General features: G+C 47.8%; 1 protein-coding gene across 2 annotated transcripts in view; it reads left to right on the forward strand.

Annotated features, from left to right (window-relative positions):
• SPNS2 (SPNS lysolipid transporter 2, sphingosine-1-phosphate) overlaps positions 1–20,647 on the forward strand; it is a 93,746-nt gene that overhangs the window by 44,725 nt on the left and 28,374 nt on the right. For both annotated transcript variants that reach the window (XM_077311682.1, XM_077311683.1), the window contains exon 3: positions 6,761–6,897. In XM_077311682.1, coding sequence (XP_077167797.1) covers positions 6,761–6,897 — 137 coding nt within the window. The remainder of the gene's footprint in view (positions 1–6,760; positions 6,898–20,647) is intronic.

Raw genomic sequence — 20,647 nt, forward strand, 5'->3', positions numbered from 1 at the left:
CTGAGCCCCTCCCCACTGAGCCACAGCCCCTCCCCTTCCCCCTGATGTATCCTCTTAGCCCTGGAATTCAACAATTCATTGCTGCTGAATATGGAGGTTCTCTTTAGTTATCATCACTATCAGCCATTGATGGATCTCCCTTCCATGAATGTATGTCTCCTTTTAAAGCCATCTGTGCTGATACCCAGTGCTCCCACCTTCCTCCGCCCATGCTGGGCATTGCTAAGCAAGACTAATATAAGGCCCAGTTCCTACAAACGAGCAGTTTTGAGGCAGCATTTTAAAATCCCAAGTAAGTCTTCCCCTTTTCAAAGCGGGATTCCGAATCTTTCTCAGAAAGTAGCTCTTCTCAGATGACATTTTGAAGGCCACGAATGCAGGGGCGGATGAGATGGTGGCAGCAAGCTGCGCCCCTGTCCTATAAATATTCATTAGCTGCTATGCTTAATTCCTACGAGGCTATAAATACCTCCATGCTAGTGAGCAGTTTGGGAAAAAAGCAGGTCTTCCCTGGGAGGGGAGCGATCTTAGACCATATGTTCTACTGCTTAAGGCCAACACGGCTACCCACTTGGATCTTCTCTCTTAGGTCATACATTCGTCTATGTCCAAGATCTGTGCAAACCTTCAAGTGAATGTGCAAAGGATGGGGTGAGGTAGAGCTTGCGACATCCCCTTTGTCAGTAGCCCTAGAATGTCATCTGAAAAGGACCAGCCTCAATATCGTGAGAGAAGCCTTCAAAAAGTGTCCAAACCTGCTAATCTTCCTCCCTCCCCCCTAGCCCGATGTTTGTTTCAGGGCTTTGTGCTGTCTTTTCCTGTCAAGTGAATCAGTAGCACCTTTAAATTTCCTGAGGGAGGAAAGGTGCCCAGTTGAATGGGGTCCCCAGCGACTGCACTTGTGGGCAGCGGTGCGTGAAGGCAGCCGATGGAGCTTGGAGAAGATGGACTGCCTTTTCTCTCTTCACACAATTAAAAAGCAAGAGGACATTCCAGCCGCTTGTAAAAAACAAAAAAGGAGAGAGAAAAGAGAGAGCAAAAACACGGGTGCCAGCCCACCTGCAGCAGGGTGGGTCAGGCCACTGAAGGCAGAAATAGATACTGGAGCCATCCATCCTGTCAGGATAATTAAACCTTTCCTGCGTTTCCCCTGTAACTGTGGTGATACTGAGAAACAAATAGATCTTTTCATCCTTGTTCCAAAATATCAACCCCCTGTTTTCTTTGGGTGGAGCAAGCTTAGACTGGAAGGGCGTTTTTGCAATCGGTTTCGTTTGTTTTTATTCACCTGGCCCCCAGTTGGTATTTTGGTTCCATCAAAACATGCCCTGTTCTGTTCCAGAAACAGGACTGTGGGCGCCATTTTGTGATGTCTCCTGCATGGCTTGTCTCTGAAAGCCACGGCCCTTGTGGCTTACAAAATGGCGGCTCAGCTGTTCTACATTCTGTTCTCCAGAGGCTGTTTGCAGTCTTTAAGGCCGTTTTAGACATGACAGTTTTATAGGTGGTTTTTTGGGGGGAGGGAATAGTAAACATGGGTTTTGTATAGCCATTTCTAAAAAAAGGTGGTGGCAGTTTTGGCTCACGCCATTCAAATGCAGCTTTTAACTGGGTCTGATTAATATGAGGTCTGATGAAGCGGCCACATCAAATTGGCAGATATTTGTCGTTTTAAGGAAAGATCTGAAAGAGCTGATGCGTGCAGGATACCAATATATAATGGGTGCCCAAGGAAGGGGTCTTATCCAGCCTCATTTCAACTGGAAGTGTGAGGACCTGAACCTGGGACTTTCATACAAAGTAGATGCTCTTCTGTCTGCCCCCCCCTCCCACCCCATCAGCAGCATAAGAAGCTGCACTAGACTGAATTAATTCATCTTGCCCTGATTTGTCTGCTCTGACTGGCGGCAGCTCTCTGGCACTGAAACATCTTTCCCAATCCTGGAAATGCTAAGAATTGAACCTGGGACCTTTGTGATGCAAAGGATATGTTCTTCTGCCAAGCTGTGTGACTACCGTATCCATTCCACTTCAAAATTAACTTTTGAGCTACCCAACTGTTTTGTTGTAGCAAAGGCTGGGTTTTAATTAACAGCTTCTTTCATCACCAATCTCATGAAGAAGGGCAGATGAGTTTGTGCCTTTTTCCTGGTTTAGAAAACAAAAGATCTGAGGGATCTGGGTTTGAATTCCCACTCTGCCACGGAAGGTCACCGTGTGACCTTGGCTCAGTCACTCTCTTCTGGCTTAATCCACCGCACAGAGTTGTTGTTGAGATCACACTAATTCTGTATATGCTGGATAATGCACTTTCAGTGTGCTTTTGAAGCTGGATTTTTCTGTGCGAAATAGGGAAATCTATTTCTTCTTCTTAATTAATTAATTTGGTTGGTTCGTTTTTATGCCGCCCTCCCAGCAGGCCGGCTCAGGGCAGTGTGCATCATATAAAACATATAACAATGCAATCAAATTTTAGTTAAAAACAGAATTAATTTGAAAGTAAGAAATAAAGTGCATTGGAATGTATTATAAAGTGCATTGAAACGGTATTATCTTCTACTTATAAAGTGCATTGAAATTGTATTATCTAATAAAGTGCATTGAAACGTATTATCCCATATGTGTGTAGAATGAGCCGAGGAGGGGAGAGCAATGCTGTAAACTGCTTTGGATCCCCCCGGGGGAGAAAAACAAAGTGCAAAGAAACAAATAATTTTTAGCAGTTTTGCAGTGTTGCAGTTCATCAAGCAGGATGCAGCTTTTCTGCCAGGAGACAGTGGCCATTTTATTTCCAGGACTTCGGTGTGAGCTACAGCCAAAGACTGAGCTGGAAATAAATGTTTTTCAGTGCAGTCCTGTGCAGAACTCCTGTATTCTACGCTCATAGATTTCAGCGAATTCAGACTGCAGGGATTTTACAGGCTGCAGTGTTTGACTGTTTCTTCTTCCAAATCTGACCTTCCCCTTGGAATTCCAAATAGTATTTTTGCAGACCGTTCCTAGGCACAGCAGTGTACTCAACGTTCTGCCCTTACTCCTCACACATCTGTGGGGTCATTGGAGTGGCAACCAAACAGAGGCCAAAGCTTGTTCCTCAATGGAGTCAAATTTGGTCCATTGGCTGTCTCTGGAGTCTGTGCGCATGCATAGCTTCAGCTATACCTGAAGATAAACTAGGTGAGCACAGATCCGTCCCTGCTGCAGCTCATCTGGGCCTCATCCATCATGCATGACCGCAGGCCCAGGAATTGATTGGCGGCTAATGAGACAAGCTGGCTTGCAATCTGTCTGACAGACTTAAGCAGTCATTTGGTGACTCTTGTTTATAAGTCAATCAGTGTTTCTATGTCACGCGAAAGGAGGAGGCCCCTGAAAATATATTGCTGCGGCGAGCTTCATCGGGGTCTTGTTATTTGCATAGGTTCATCTCTGTTGACTCCTTTGGTTCCATTGGTTTCTGCCTCCAGTCTGCTCAAATGCAAACTGTAGGGGGTAGTGCTGGTGGTGGTGGTGAGGATGGATTATTTGTTGGGAAAGCAGCCCATGTCAAAATCTCTTTCTCCCTGGAAAGCACATTTACAGGGAGGAAGGTTTCAAGACCAGCCCACAAGAGAGGACTATATCATGCACATGGACTACATTTGAATAATCTTCTCTGAACTATGCAGTCACCTTATATGAGTGATGTTTCAGGAGACGAGGGGGTAGATACGGATTGGGAAACTCCTGGAGATTTGGGAATGGCTCTTGGGGAGGACAGATATCTCAGTCAGGTGGGGCACAATCAGCTGGTAGGTGGGTGGAATTATTCCCCACTGAAGGAAGGAAATTGACCCAACATGTCTGTGTGACTTGGAAGTGATGTATACCTGTCGGGAACATTGGTGGGGTGACACCCTGGTTTGGGGAGGGGCAAAAATCTATGGTAGAAGCTAATTCCACCATAGAGTTTTGCCCAAAATACAGAGCACCCCCCCCCAGTACCTACATTACTTTTGGGTCACATAGACACATTGCCTTCATTTCTGGCAAGTGTACCCCCATCCCTCTCAAGCTGCTCTGAGGGACCTAGGAACCCTAGATATAATGCCATCGAGTCCATACTCCGAAGGGTCCATTTTCTCCGGGAGAAACTGCTCCCTCTAGTCTGGAGATAAAGCTGTAATTCCAGGGGATCCCCAAAGGATCTCCAGGTCCCACATGAAGGCTGGCATCCCTGTACAAGTTTCGCATCCAAGATGGCTGCCCTAATATCCAAGATGGTAGCTGATAAAGTCGCATCTTCTCAACACATCCAGTTTTCTTCCTTTCTTTGCCCTCCACAAGTAGGGTTGACAACTCCTAGTTGGGAAACTCTGGCAGTGGACTCTAGGAAAGGTGAGGTAGTGGCCATTTTCTCTAGGGGAACTGACATTAGCAGCTTTGACATCCGTTGTAAAATTTCTGGGAGACCTCCAGGCCCCACCTGGAGATTGGCACAAGACTCACTTCTGTCGTGAAGCTTGTCTCCCACCCAAGGTGGGCCCAAATTTTCCACAGGCTACGTGTTGACAATATTGGTAGGGAATATCCAGAAGCTAGCTATAGGTAGCCATGAGGATTAAATGTAACCATACAGTACAGAAATTCTGAGAGACCACGCCTTCCGACACCTCTTCATTCAGCCCTCATAAAAAGTTGTGTTCTTCTTGAGAACAGGAGATGGGGGAGAGAGAAAAGGTGGGGAAAAGAGAAAGAGGAGACCTGAGAGAGATCTCCAGCCAGAAACAGGCCTGTGAGAACTTAACAGGCACCAGCCGGTAATTGCAGGAACAAGGAAGTTGGAATCCCATTATCAAATTTAAGCTAATGGTAGAGGCTTTGTTTCGTATGGATGGTAATAGCGGAGCCATGGAAAGAAGGCCCTGAAACCTTTGCAATTCTATTAATTAACTGGCAAAGACCTCGAGCAAGACGTGCCTTTGGGACCCAGTTATTATCCCCCCCCCCTTTCTTGGACAAAGCTTCCCTGTTTTCTTATTTCAGTAAAGTTCTTGCGGCTTTTGACTTTGTGCTACAGCAATGGGTGAAATGCTGCCATGGTTGCTGTTGAACAGGAGTGGCCAAACTGTGGCTCTTCAGATGTTTGTGGACTTCAATTACCACGAAGGACTCATGTAGTCCACGGACACCTGGACATCTGGAGAGCCACAGTTTGAACACCTCTGATACATAAGTTTCTAGACCTGATGTGCTTCCAGGACGTGCTTTAAATGTTGGTGATTTGCACAGGCATGTCACTGATTTTTGATGATTACACTTGCACTGTAATAGTTTACAGCAAAATAACAATCTGTAACTATGATAAATGTCCTAAAGGTATCTTGGGCCTCATACTTTAAGGGCCAATGAACGCCCATGGCTGTGTCCTCTTGCAGCCTGATTGGCCAGCCGCCCAACAACTGGCCAACCAGGATGCGTGTCCCGCCCTGACCACCTGCTCCCGAAAGGCCTGCCGCGGCCTGCGCAGCTGTTGGCGGAGCTTTTGGTGGTGGCAGGGAGGGAGAAAGAAAGAACTGGCCGCCACTGCTGCAGCCCTCTGCCCACGAAAGCCCAGCTGCGGCCTGCGTGGCCCTCACCAGGACTCTTTAAGGTGGTGGGGAAGGAGAAAGGGCTGGCTGCCACTGCGGCCTCCCCTGGAAGCCCCGCCACGGGCAGCCCGCCACTACGCCCTCCTTGTGGAATCAGCCCTAATGAATTTTCCTTTTGCACAGGAAGTGGTACAAGGCAATTGACGCCCCACCTCCTGCCATTAGAAACCTTATTTGGCAGGCATAGCCTAGATCTTTGCAACCATAAGGCTTAGAAACTTGAGTTTTTAAGTTTGGAATTTGAGCTCCTCGTCTAAATTCTTCATTTAGTCTTCAGTTCTTCGTGCTTTCTGTTGTTGTCCAGTGGACTCACTGGCAGCTCTGAGTTTTATGTCTCCTAGAACAAGGGCTGAGTGCATTCTGTGCAGAGTGTAATATTGCTTCATAAATATTTTACTGTGGGAAGACATTATGCTGTGACATTGTGTTGGGACTCTTTGGCAATTAATATTCCCCATGCTCCTTATTGTGGAACAAATGAAACTTGGAGAGGGGTGCAACATTCGTGGGAGGGACAGTTTTCTAAAAAAAGGGCAAATATAGGCAGACTGAGAGCCTCTTGTGGCACAGAGTGGTAAGGTAGCAGACATGCAGTCTGAAAGCTCTGCCCATGAGGCTGGGAGTTCAATCCCAGCAGCTGGCTCAAGGTTGACTCAGCCTTCCATCCTTCCCAGGTCGGTAAAATGAGTACCCAGCTTGCTGGGGGGTAAACGGTCATGACTGGGGAAGGCACTGGCAAACCACCCCGTATTGAGTCTGCCATGAAAACGCTAGAGGGCGTCACCCCAAGGGTCAGACATGACCCAGTGCTTGCACAGGGGATACCTTTACCTATGGGCAGGCTGAATGCCTCCTATCCATGGGCTTTTAATAGTTTTGTGATAGGTGGGTGGTTGACCTCACTGTTACTGTCCAGTTGACCCAACTGGATTTGGAGTATTGAAAAATATTTCAAGGAGTCCTCCATGGTCAAAAGTCTGAAAAAGGCTGTTCTAGATGGTTGATTTGGAAGGTAGCAGAAAGCAGCCAAGGTTAAGAAGAGAACACTATCCCCGATCTCAACAATGTGATACATTCTGGTTTAAACCATCTCTTCACTCTCTCTCTCTCTTTCTTTCATTGTCCTGCAGTTTTCATCTGTAGCTTCATGGTGGCGGCGCCGATTTTCGGTTACCTTGGCGACCGTTTTAACCGGAAGATTATCCTGAGCTGTGGGATCTTTTTCTGGTCAGCAATCACTTTTTCCAGCTCCTTCATCACTGAACAGGTAAGACCTTTTGACGCAACTGGAATGGGACCGCTTCGGTAGGTTTTCCAGCTTGGTCGAGCGGTCAGGGGAAAGGTAGTTCTGAAAAGAGAGAGAGAGAGCATCTGGCAAAGAAGGGTCCAGAGGTTTTTCAGCATCTAAAATGGGAAATGCTCACAATGACCACTAAGTCCTGCTCAGGACTGTTCAATACTTGTGCAGGGGAAGGGGATTAAAAATCCAAAATCTTTTACCAGAATTATAAAATCCAGTCTTGCTTTCACATAATCTAATCCTACAGCCTGTGCAAAGAACACACATTCGCAGTAGTAGCTTTTGGGGGGTGGAGAAAGAAAGTTAATTCCCTTTTTAAAAGGTCTGCTAGAAATCATATATCATCACTTTAGAAAGAGGCCATTTTCCAGCCTGGGGAGAGAGCCGGGATGCTCAGGGGCAGGAAGCAGATGAAACCCGATGGTTGTCGTTTTGATTCCTGCCTGAGCACTTGCTTCTGTGCCTGGCTGCACCTGTTTCTTTGTGCACAAATAGATTTATTTGAACTCTCCAGCATGCACTCTCTCTGCCAAAGGAAATTGGATTCGGTAGACCACCTGATGTCGTAGAGTGGCTAATTGAATGAGATGTAACCTTGGTTCAAATTTTATCTCTTCCTCCAGTTCACTTTAGACAAGCCAATCCTTTTCGGTTTTAGCAATACAGCCCTGCCCCCCACCCTTGGATATCTATATTAGGGGTAGTCAACCTTTGGTCCTCCAGATGTCCATGGACTACAATTCCCATGAGCCCCTGCCAGCATTTGCTGGCAGGGGCTCATGGGAATTGTAGTCCATGAACATCGGGAGGACCACAGGTTCACTACCCCCAATCTATATTACAAATCCATGGAGGAGTGCTCCAGCAGTTGCTACCGGCTGTGGTGACTTAATGGAACCTCCACATCTGGTGTTCTAGAACTAGGTGGAAACATCTGGCCAGTGTGCCCTGCTTGTTGGTTCTCCCGGAGCAACTGGTTGGCCAGTGCTTCAAACAGGATGCTACTCTAGTTGGACCACAGGTCTGAACAGCCCATCCCGTGTGGGGAATTATATTTGTATACAGTGCTGTTAAGACAGCAACAAGATAATCTATGCAACACTGCAGAGAATGTTTAAATGCAAGATAAGGATGATGGTCAAATGGAAAAGAAGTTAAGCTAGCCTGAACTAGGGCCAAGGCCTTTTCTGCCCGGGCCCCAAGCTGGTGGATTGCTCTACCGAATGCGAACAGGGCCTTGCGGCATGTTAAACTGTCCTGCAGGGCCTGCAGGACAGAGCTGTTCCACCAGTCCCTGAAACCACATCCAAATCTGCTGCTTTCCCTGCCCCAAATCCACCTAACTAATCCATTGGAGGATTACATGTTCTCAATTATTATACTTTCTAATGATAATGATGACGTTCTTTGTATTATGCAATGAATTTCACTGTAAACCGCCCTGAGCCTCAGGGGAGGGCGATATAGAAACGTAATTAATGAATACATGAATAAATGTATGAATGAATGAATAGAACATGCCCTCCCCCCCTTTCTGGGAGGAGAAGGCAGTTCCAAGGAAATGAGCTCTCCATTTTTTAGAATTTTGAAATTTAAATTCAGATCAATTAAATCCCTACTATGTATTTATATATTCTGTGTTTTTAACTGATGTAATCAGCCCTGAGCTTTCAGTGATGGGTGGAATATAAAAATAAATATTTTATTGGTAGGGGTTGTTCTGCGATCTGAGATCTAGCCAAGTTCTTGGAAATTGCAGAAGTATCTTCTCAGGATCCTTGCTATTTCGAGCAGCGCCGTCTTCTCGAGCTGAGCTGGGGTTAATGCCCAGAATGTCCAGGTGTTTTCTGGAAAATCTACTTCTAAAACACATTGAAAGTGGGAGAGCCAATGTATGTGGAATTAGCCATGCACCGAACTTTCCAACAGAGGATTACCATAAATGTTATAGCATACGAATAGTGCACAGAATGAATTCCATTGATAATGTTCATAGAATCATAAAATCACAGAATCATAGAGTTGGAAGGGGCCATACAGGCCATCTAGTCCAACCCCCTGCTCAACACAGGATCAGCCCAAAGCATCCTAAAGCATCCAAGAAAAGTGTTCATCCAACCTTTGCTTGAAGACTGCCAGTGAGGGGGAGCTCACCACCTCCTTAGGCAGCCTATTCCACTGCTGAACTAGTCCTTGAAAAGATATCTGTCGTACACACTCTCATTATCTAGATCGGGGGTCATCAACCCCCGGGCTGCGGCTCAGTACCGGGCCGTGAAGGCCGCACCTGCCTCCCCCCCCCCCCCACAGCGAGAAGGAAGGGAAGAGGCAGGCAGGTCTCCCAGGTTTTCACATCTCTGTTCTAGCTACTAGCCTCTGAGATGTGATCTGGCACGCACCTAGGCTAAGGTGCTGTTTGCACCTAATTTGGATAAATTTAGCAGCCTTGGACAGCGTTCAACAAGTTGCACAATATCCCCTCCTCTTCTGAGCTGTGTCAACGTGGATCTCTCGGTTGTTGTTGTTGGCGCCCGTGTGCTGTGACAAACGGTGACTCCCGGGAATCAAAGGTACCGCTCTTTTGAAACCCCGCCACGGAGGAGGACTAATTAATGCATTCCTGGGGAGAGAGATCAAAGCGACAGTCAGCAGCTCTGGCTCCGCTGACTGATTTTTCGCTCTGGGCAAACAGGGAAGCTTTGCTCATTCTCTCACTCCAGAAGCAAGCCACAGATCGCCTGGGTCCCATCACACCTAGCTGGTCACCCACCCTGTCCCACAGGCAGGAGTTTCTGTTAAATCACAGGTGCTGCGTCCCGGAGAGAGAGAAAGACACAGAGAGTGCGGAAATGGCGAGTCAGCCAGTCATACAGGTGTATTTCCCAGACAGCACCTATTCTTTGGTTGTGTTATTCACGGTTGCAGAAAAAGAAGAAGAAAGGGAGCCCTACAACTAAGCCGCACTTGTAAAATGACACAATGGGGGCAATGAGCATGCTCAGCCCTGATGTACTTTTTAAAAATTCCCCACCCAGCCCCCAAATCTAGAAAATAATATATCTCTGCATTCCTGGAAAGGTAACTGTGTTTGCATAAAACATTACATATTTAGGGATTAGAGACACCAACCACCAGATAGGACCTGGGATCCCCCCAAAATACAGGTTTTCTCCAGACTGTGAAGATCCACTGGAGCTTGGCCTGTTTAGCCTGGAGAGATGACTGAGAGGGGATCTGATAGCTATCTTCAAGTATGTAAAAGGCTGCCATGTAGAGGATGGAGCAGAGTTGTTCTCTCTTGCCCCGGAGGGGCAGACCAGAACCAATGGAGTGAAATTAATTCAAAAGAAATTTCATCTAAACGTTCGGAAGAAGTTCCTGACAGAGTGGTTTCTCAGTGGAACAGGCTTCCTCGGGAGGTGGTGGGTTCTCCCTCTTACGAAATTTTTTAACAGAGGCTGGAGAGCCACCTGACAGAGAGGCTGATTCTGTGAAGGCTCAAGGGGGTGGCAGGTGACAGTGGATGAGCAATAGGGTTGTGGGTGTCCTGCATAGTGCAGGGGGTTGGACTAGATGACCCAGGAGGTCCCTTCCAACTCTATGATTCTGTGATTCTATGAATGTCACGAGGACAGTAAGATGGGGAGGCCACACCTTGCCACAGGGCTGCTGGGGCCCACACAACCTGCTTCCTGCGGTCACTTCACGGGAGGTGCCTTGGAAGGAAAGGAGCCCCACCTTTCTCCTGACATTTAGCAGCCATGAGTTCATTTCTTCCTTTTTTAAAACCTTAGGGTAGGAAATGGGAGTTGTTCCTTCTACTGTGGCTTACCACAGTTTGCTATCTTGGGGTGAAACTTGTTTGTGCCCGTCTAAACGTTTTTTTAAAAATACCGTGTTTAGAGATACCTTGGGGATAAAAATACACGTTTAATTATCTGAATGGTTACATGCTGAGGTCCCTGGTTGTGTGGCTGAAAGGGAATCGTTCCAAGCATCTGGAAGCAGCACCCATTCTGTAAAGCTTTGACAGCAAATCACGGGGTTTCTTGATGGCCCTGCGTGAGCTTTCATGTGCATGCGCAAAAAGGCAGTGTGTGAGGCACTGTGCATGCACACGAAAGCCCACACCTGGAATAAAACCCTGTTGGTCTTTAAAATTCCATCGGATCTATTCATCTAGCCATCGGGAACAATATTGATCGTATCTGAATAACAGATACACGCTTGAAATCGTGTTGTACGTATCCACAGCCTGCAGGAATCAATTCTTAATGCTGCAGATCGCATGGCGATATTTATGTAAGACGGTTTGTTTAGAGGCAGTGTCTTAAACAGGATTTCACTCATTCTTAAGGAGGGTTTTTTCCCCCAGCGTTCTAGTGGATTTTTTAATATTAGGGAATGGGTTTTTGAAAAAAGACACCAGGGATGGGAGATGCAAGCAAAAGGTTTCTTTTCCAAATGTTTCTCCTCCGCCCCCCCATCCCATCCCATCCCATCCCCAGCTTTCATGTTTCTCCTGCTAATCTGCATTTGCCGGTCTTGTGAGAAGGACTCGAAATGTGTGTGACATGCAGTCTCCTTTCCTGTTCTCTGCTGGACGCACACTTTCTGTCTCCGTAAGTTAGCGTGTCTGCCCGTTGCGCAGAGACATAATTATCATCAAATCAGCGAAACTCTTGCTGACGGCAAGCAGTTCTACGCGAGGATGCTGACAGAAACCAAATTCTTATCTCGTGGGGCCACTCGTTAAATCCAGACCCTCGGAAAAGACATTTCTTGGCTGGGAAGCTTTGCGGGGGGGAAAGCATCTTCAATTTTGGAGCTGGTCCTCTTCAGTTCAGGGCCACTTTACCCTTATAGCTAAATCAGCTGATGTTCTTTTAGGGCACTTGGGGGTTCCTATGGGAACTCTGGCCCACGGGGAAAACAAGAAAATCCCTGGTTGTAAAAAGCTGCTGCATCAAACAAGAAATCTCTCTGGATCCCATTTTCTGATGGCCTCATTTTCTTCATGCTTAGGGTTGCCAAACTCCAGGTGGCAGCTGGGGATCTCCTGGGATGAATACTGATCTGCAGGTGACAAAGATCAGTTCCCCTCGAGGAAACGCCTGAAGAAGAATGGAGAAGGACCCTTCCCAGCAGACCTCTCTGAAGCTCTCCTTGGCCTCAGATGGGTCTGCTGGGGAGAAAGACCCCGCTGAGTGGGAACCCTAGAATCACATGGTTCAAAAGCCCTCTGTATAAACAATTCCTTGCAAGAGGAAAACTAGCAGAGAACTGGGCCAGAACCTTTCTTCCCTGAGAGGCTAGTTGACTGTTTGCGGCGAGAATTTAATGCACAGGCATTAAAACTTTGATGTGCATGTACCACCATATTCTGTGGCATGCTGCTAGCAGGCTTATCTAAGGTTTGGAGTGGAAGTCTGGACAAAGGTTTCGTTGGGAGAATGTCTCTTTGGGCTGAATGGACTCCTTTCTCACCCAAAATTTTGAGCACACTAAAAATCGTGCCCGATTACATACAGATAGCGAACTCATTGGCAGACCACCTGCTTTGCATGCATAAGGTTCCCATTTCGGTCTCTTTCACCTTCCACTGCTGGATGTCAGAGCCAAACTATGCATCTTAAACAAAACCCACCCTGTCCCGGTCCATTTCCAGGTGCTGAAACAGCTGTGGGGAGTGGGGTGCAGCTCTTTCTGGCCTTGCAAAGGCACAGCCAGAGGGAAAACAAGAGTGCCACGCTTTGTGGTGTTTTAAAATGGCTTTTAAATGGCAGCGGTGTCGTCACGGCCGCCACGAAGATGCTGTCAAAACTAGTTTGGCTTTAAGTTAGCAGGTGTCAGGGAAGGCCCCGGGGAGCCACTACCAGGCAGAACAGACCTCCAGTTTCTGGGGACTGCACCTCTCCAAGGGGTAGTTCCCCTTTCCGACACGCTATATCCATGCTGGCACGTGACTAAATTAGCTGCTTTAATTTGTTTCTTGCTCCCAACAAACCTCCTGTCTCTCTGCTCCCGACCAGCCCTTGCCGTTTTATCGTTTGGGACCAGATTTTTCTGTAATGTTAATTTGTTATTTAGCACTTCTTCTCTGTCCCTTCTGTCCTGCCGAATCGGCTGATGCGTCTTCCCAGGAGGACTCCGCATGCAGGCAATTAACGGGGAATCTAGCAGAGTCGGTGTGCTTCATCACGCTCTGTGTCGGCACGTTAAATTATAACTTTTGTCCCTTTCCCTCCTTTCTGGCATCCTCGGTTGGGGATATTTTTAGCCGCGAGTAAAGGTTTTTCCCGTACTCTGAGGATACAGAACAGAGTGCGCAGGGATCCCCAAAATAGCTCAGTGTCTTTATGCTCATACGTTCAATTGAGATGGTGTAAAAATAGATTTCCATCCGCCTCCAGTAGGCATATTTCAGGGGGGAACCAGGAGTTGGAACCGCTTCAGTAGTTTAATGAGAAACTTAGAGGTCATCTAAGGGAAGCACAAAAATTCAGTTCTCCGCTCCCATTTTCTGAGGAAAGGGGGAGATTGCAACATTCCCTGGAGTGCCTGGGTGCCTGGAGGCAGATATCAAAATTGGTTTTCCTTTAAGGCTCTGCCTCCTCCTTTGCTATCAGATACTTTTGGAGAAAGGAGACTGGTGTGAAGAGAGCCAGCATGGTGGCGTGGGTAAAGAGCAGCAGACTCTAATCTGGAGAACCAGGTTTGATTCCCCACTCCACCACATGCATCTAATTAAGTTCTCTCAGAGCTGTTATCACCGAGAAGTTCTCTCAGAGCTCTCTCAGCACCGTCTTACCCCACAGGGTTTGTTGTGGGGAGAGGAATGTGAAGGCGACTGTAAGCCGCTTTGAGCCTCCTTTGGATAGGGAAAAGCGGCATATAAGAACCAACTCTTCTTCTTCTTCAGGGTGTCTGTCGTGGGGAGAGGAAGGGAAAGGTGTTTGTAAGCTGATTTGGGACTCCCTCAGGTAGTGAAAAGTGGGATATAAAGCCCCCATTCTTCTCTTCTTCTGATGCCCCATCCGATGCTGACTTTTGATACCCTTCCCCTCCATAAGGTCACTGAATGTTGAGGGCATAGTCCTGGGAGGACTGTTTCCCCACTCCCACTGAAATTTCCTCCCCTCTAACTCACTGAATTCCAGATGGAACCCAGGCTTCGGAGTTTCTCAGGGTCTCAAGTAGGAGGTGGAAAAACCATCTGAGGTCACGGAAGATGACCCAGTGAAAGAGCAGGTTGTGCATCCAGATCCCCTACACCTGTACAAACCAGCAGAATGCAGTGCTAGAGCAACCCAAGTCCCAGGAGGTTGGTTAATTTCATCTGACATGTCTCTTAAAGTAAAGTCTTGCCGGTGAGTAGGGTGCCAACCACCCGGTGGGGCCTGGAGAATCTCCTGGAATTACAGCTCAGTTCCGGATGGCAGAGAGCAGTTCCCCCGGAGCAAATGACTGATTTGGAGGGAGGACTCTTTAGCATTCTGCCCCAATGTGGTCCCCTCCCTCCCCAAACCAGCCCCTTTCCTAAATCTCCCAGACTCTCAGAGATTGCTCCCATCTAAGTGGACTTGTGCCTTTTTAAAAGCTACTCCGAAGTGTGCCAAATTGAAACAAACAGTCCTTTTGGACCAGGGTTTACCCCACCTCTAATCCTTGCTGGTCAAAGTCCCCAGTCTGCAACTCATCCACTTGCCGCAGGTTTGATTTTTATTTATTTAATGGTTTGCCGTTCTTGGCCTCCCTCTCCCCTTTTCAAGGCCACTTGCAAATCTGTGGAATAAAGCCTTGGCGGAATCAGTGATGAAAGGGTCTATCCATCGCACAAAAACAGCAATTAAAAACAAAGCTAATTATACAGCGGGACCATTGGCAGCCTGAAAAGGAAACCCGTCATCGGCCTGTGCCAGCTCCGCCACGTTTGCCAAAAAAAAACCTGGGCTCTGCTTGACTTTCGGAAGGTTAACAAAGCTGGGGGGAGCCTTTCCCCAGAATTTAATTCTTCCTTCTTGGCGCATCAATGAGAATACAACACACAGTATATTGCCCTGCTAAGCACTCTGTTCTCCCAACGGAGCATTAAGATTTTGACTAGTCCTGGGGGGAGGAGGGATTCATTCACCCAGTCCCACCCAGCCTCTGAGATCAGCAGGCTGCTAAAGGTGGCCTTCCAGCTCCATTGCCGGCTCTAGGTTGGGAGATACCTGGAGCTTTAGGGGTGGAAGTGGAAGGAGGAGGGGGTGGTCAGGGGTGGGGGATGGAAGGCAATTGGCTGACCACTGGTCAGACAGGCAAGCCAATTGGAGAAGGAGTCACTCAGGGGTGGGACAGCCGCCCTGAGTGGGTGTTAAGCGCTGAGTGGCACTTAAGCCTTGAGACACGCTCCTCCTCTAAGGCCTTGCTAGGAATATTCAGTGGAACAGATATTGTACATTGCCCTGAGGCAGTCTGCTGGGAAGGCAGTATACGAATCAAATAAATAAATACAATCCGGTCCATTCTCTCACACAGTGGCCAGCCGGTTACTGCCAGACAAGCACAGAGAGGCTTCTGAAATTAATTCAAAAGGCCTTCTGCCGATGTTGCCTCCTGGCCCTGATAGCTCTCTGTCTGATTTATTCATTCGTTTAATTCCTATACTGCTCCTCACTACGATGCCTTCATGTGGTGTACATAGAACAGGAGAGAACGAAGAGAGCACGCCGAAGGCATTTGTAATGAAAAGAAGGAACCACGAACAGCCAAAACAGCAATTATTTTCTGAAGTAGACTGCCCCTGAATATTCAAAGGTTGACTGCCTCAGACTGTGGAGGTTGCCTTGAGTCACCATGGCTAGTAGCCACTGATAAAACTATTAGTCCTGGTTCTAATTGCACACTGGAAGAGATTGTTGGACTGTGCAAGCTCTGCTGTGTGCACGACATCAGACTTGCTATTTGTTTCATTTATTTATTTTTCATTTTTATTATTATTCTATTTATATACTGCCCGCCCTTCTGGCTCAGGGTGGTTTACAGTGAAATTGAGAAAACAGAGATGCAGTGCAAGTCCCTGATGCAATACACAAGCACTCATGAACCCACAACACATATATAAGTTGCAACATGAAAAGGCGTTGTAACGTTACAGGTTCTGCGTCTGCATCACAATTCACTACGGTAGCTGGAATTTTCCAGCCCCTTGGAGCGTTTTCAGGTTCCACTGAGTGCAGGCCGGTGGTTGGAGGGGCATCTGGGTCCCTAGTTCTGTTTTCATTGGGACAAAAGTCTCCAAGAAAGCAGCAGCACCCTTCCAAGCCAGCAATTTTGAGTGTGTAATAAAGCTTGCCCGGGATTTCCAAAGCACTTGGGGTGTCACATGCACTTTCGAATGCTCCGTGACCCGGGATTTAAGGATCATGTGCCTTTGGAGACGGCAAAGCTTCTGCCCATAGGCTTTGGGCATACTTGAGCAGATTAGTTTTATCAGTGGCCGTGCAGGAACAGTAGCGTAATTCACTTTTTGCGAAGTAATTTAGGAGGAGAGCCCAAGAACGTGCTTTAGGCCTATTACAGTGTGGATTACTTGCCCAGCTGCCTGCATTGGAGAACGAACGGGGCAGAGGCACTTTGAGGGGGTAGTTGCCCATTTTGGACTTTTTCTTTTGTTTAAAACAGACGTGTTTTGTGTTCTGTGTCGTATAGCTGCCCCACAGTTGTGTGGCTACATGAATGTGCAAAGAGGATGGAACGCTTCTTTTGAAAAGCTGATCTTTCAGATGTACACCTTGTGGCTTCTTGAAAAGAAATAAGCGATAAGTGCCAAACTTCTAACATGTTGAGGTAGAAAGAATCCCAATCTCTCGCTTGACCGATGGAGGGAAAACCAAGAGTGCTGGCCTCTAATCTGGAGAGGTAGGCTTGACTCCCCACTCCTCCACCTGCAGACAGGTGGGTCACCTTGGGCTCGTTACAGTCCTGTTAGAGCGGTTCTCACAGAGCAGTGCTGTCAGAGCTCTCTCAGCCCTGTCTACCTCACAGGGTGCCTGTTGTGGGGAGAGGAAGGGAAGGTGACTGTAAGTCACTTTGAGGAAGTGTTGTTTTTATACCCTGCTTTTCACTATCTGAACGAATCTCAAAGTCTCCTTCAGATAGTGAAAAGCAGGGTATAAAAATAATCTCTTCTTCTTAACTATAAAGCTAGGTGCAGGTGACCTATTCAAAGCCCTCCATGGGAGAGCTTCCTGGATTTGAACCCAGATCCTTTTTTTTTTAATTTGGATTTCTATACCGCCCATTTCTTTGCAGCTCTGGGCGGTTTACACTGAACCCAAGTCCAGTTCTCTAGCCACCCCACCACCATCTCCCTCAAAAGAAATATAGTGTCCAGAGCGCGCAAGGTGATGTTGCCGCTTTGCTCAGGTTAGACCTCACTTGGAGTACTGGGTTCAGTTTTGGGCACCGGATGTAAACAAACTGGAGTGTGTCCAGAGGGGGCAACCAAAACAGTGAGGGGTTTGGAGACTAAGACATATGAGGAAAGGTTGAGGGAGCTTGGTCCGTTTAGCTTGGAGAGAAGACAACTAAGAGGTGATAGAATAGCCATCTTCAGGTTCTTGAAGGGCTGTCCCATAAAGCAGGGGTAGTCAACCTGTGGTCCTCCAGATGTTCATGAACTACAATTCCCATGAGCCCCTGCCAGCAAACGCTGGCAGGGGCTCATGGGAATTGTAGTCCATGAACATCTGGAGGACCACAGGTTGACTACCCCTGCCATAGAGGATGGAGAAGAGTTGCTTTCTGTTGGTCCAGAGGGTCGGAACAGGACCAGTAGTTTGAGATTAATTCCAAAGAATTTCGGCTAAAAATCCGGAAGAAGTTCCTGACAGTTAGAGCGGTTCCTCAGTAGAACAGGCTTCTTCAGGAGGGGGTGGCCTCTCCTTCTTTGGAAGTTTTTAAGTAGAGGCTAGAGAGCCACCTGGCAGAAATGCTGATTCTGTGAACACAGGGAGATTGTGAGTGGTTGGGCAGAAGGGATTGTGTTGGTGCTTGCTCTTCTGGCCCCTTCTTGCACGCCCAGAGAAACGCCAATCGCCACTTTGGGATCATGAAGCAAATTTCCTCCGGGCCAGACGGGCAGGGATTCTGGGACTTTTTTTGGGGGAAAGAGAACAATCTGGATATGGAATTGGGGCTCAGTGTGGGTGGACAGACCCTGAAGGACCCTTCCAATTCTACGATTCTATGCCTTTCACTCCTCAAGTGTTAAAAAGCGGGGAGAGGTTTCAATTGAATTATCCCTGGAGCGGGATTTCTAGACATGAGGAACCTTCTTCTTATAAGCATCACCTAAGAGCATTCCTGAAAGCTGCACCTTCTTGGAACAAAACGCTTCTCTCTGCCAGGGGACTCCGAAGCCTCAGCTCGCATTTCAGCCCGTTGACAGGTCTTATTTTCATGTAAAATTAAACTTGGGAAATGCAACGCTTGAGGGGAAGGGGTGACATTTCTGCCCTTGTCACTCTTCAAATCTTTTTTTTCCCCACTGAATACGCACACACCAGCCAAGCTTCTTCCTTTTCAGCAGAAGACAGAGGTTGGAAGCAGACGCTGCAGGTTTTTCGCTCACGGCATGAACGGGCTTTGCATTTCAGATGTCGGTGGTGTTGAAAAGTGCCGTCAAGGCGCGGGGCCTGACTCATGGTGACCCCGTAGGTCAGACTTCTTCAACCAGGGCTTCTTGACGGCCCTGGAAGGGTTTCCCAAAGGGGTGGGAGTTCATTTTTTTAACATTTGATCAAACATTTATCGGGTGATATGACCATATACGGTCATGTACGATCGTATCGACCCACCGTCCCCGCCGCAAATGGCCAATGAGGGGCCTGGAGGGGGCGGGAAGGGGAGGAGCCCCAGGTGGGCGTGTCCACAGCTATGCATATTCCGCACGATTGCGCCACTTCTGGGGTGTCTCGAAGCCTGAAGCGTGTTTCAGGGGGTTCTCAATGGCAAAAAGAAAGTTGAGAAAGGCTGCTGCGGGGTTTTCAAGACAAGAGACGTTCAGAGGTGGTTTGCCGTTGCCCGCCTCCATGCCATGACCCCAGTATTCCTTGGACGTCTCCTGAGCCTATAATAACCAGGGCCGACCTTGCTTAGCTTCCGAGATCTGATGCGATCAAGCTCACTCTCGGGAGCATCATGACGTGCAGGATATAAATCCACATACAAACTAAATAAACAAAGACGCATACCCTGCGCGTATTGGACTGTGCTTCCCCCACTTGAGCGTGCGCATCGCTGTGTCGTAGGAAATTAAAAACTTGCCTCTCCTGTTTATCCCCCTTGGCAATTTCTTCCCTGCCCAGCTAATTCATTCAGCATGCGTGCCCTTTTGTGAAAATTACCGCTTCTCTAAAATGCGGCTTTCCCGGGCCTCAGCTGATCTCTGCAGTATTCCCGGCGTGGTTTAGCGCTGGGCCACGGACACTAATTAAATGGCCCTGAGTCATGAGTTTGCCCTTTAGGGTTCGACCCACACACATCTGTCTTCAATAGGACAGGGAATGCGGTAGAGGGTAATTATACCTGTAATTGTAGGGCACGCTGCAGTTCCCAAAGTGGATAGCGAGGTGGAGTTTCTAGCACTCAACGGAGAAAAGGTGACAGTAGAGGTGCTGGGATGGCACATCCGCTCTGCTTTGAAAGTACCTGGCAAAATGGCGGGTTGGAGGCTGGCTTTTAAAGGGAACGGGCGGGGACCTGGAGCTTTCGCAAGCGTGCTGACCTGCGTTGCATATAAATAGGCCCAAAGAATGCCAGAGCTGTGAAACTCACAGAGCCACAGGCAAGGTTGGGTTGGACTAGATGACCCATGAGGTCCCTTTCAGCTCTATGATTCTATGATTCTATGGCAGGGGTAGTCCAACTGCGGCCCTGCAGATGTCCATGGACTACAATACCCATGAGCCCCTGCCAGCATTTAGACATTTTACCCCGCTTCTCTCCTTTCCCCTCATTTTATCCCCAGGACAGCAACCTCGTGAGTAAGGATAGGGCTAGAGCAGGGGTAATCAAACTGCGGCCCTCCAGATGTCCATGGACTACAATTCCCAGGAGCCCCTGCCAGCGAATGCTGGCAGGGGCTTCTGGGAATTGTAGTCCATGGACATCTGGAGGGCCGCAGTTTGACTACCCCTGTTCTATGGCGTTCCTTCATATCCATGACCAAGGGGGTTTCTTTTACATATTTTTATACTCCACCTACACGGATGCTTCTTGTAGAGCAACAAAATTAGCATAATATCTCCCCCCTCTCGGTTTCACCAAAAAAACCCTGCTTGTGGGGGGGAAAGCAGGGGACCTTCCTTCTCCTGTGGTGCCATTCATTCATTCTTTCTTAAAAATAAGGCGTTTCTCAAGAATTGCCTTGAAGCTGTGGGAAACCTGAGCTGGGTCTAACCATAACTCTTTAAAAACTGTAACATGTAGTTTTGCCTACAGAGGAGGGTGCATGGGGGGATGTGGCCGTTCAAACACTCAAGCCCCTAATAAATCACATTATCTCAGGAGGACAACTGAGCCTTCCTTGCATCCGCTTCCTCCCCTGCATCTGCCTCTTACCACACTGCAGAAAGAAAAATAAATAATTTCCCCTCTCCAGCATGCCTTATGAAAGTTATCTCGCTGCAATCCTTACAACAGCCCTGTAAGGCAGGTTATCACCCTG

The sequence above is a fragment of the Paroedura picta genome, chromosome 15 (genome assembly GCF_049243985.1).
Source record: "Paroedura picta isolate Pp20150507F chromosome 15, Ppicta_v3.0, whole genome shotgun sequence".
NCBI lineage: Eukaryota > Metazoa > Chordata > Lepidosauria > Squamata > Gekkonidae > Paroedura > Paroedura picta.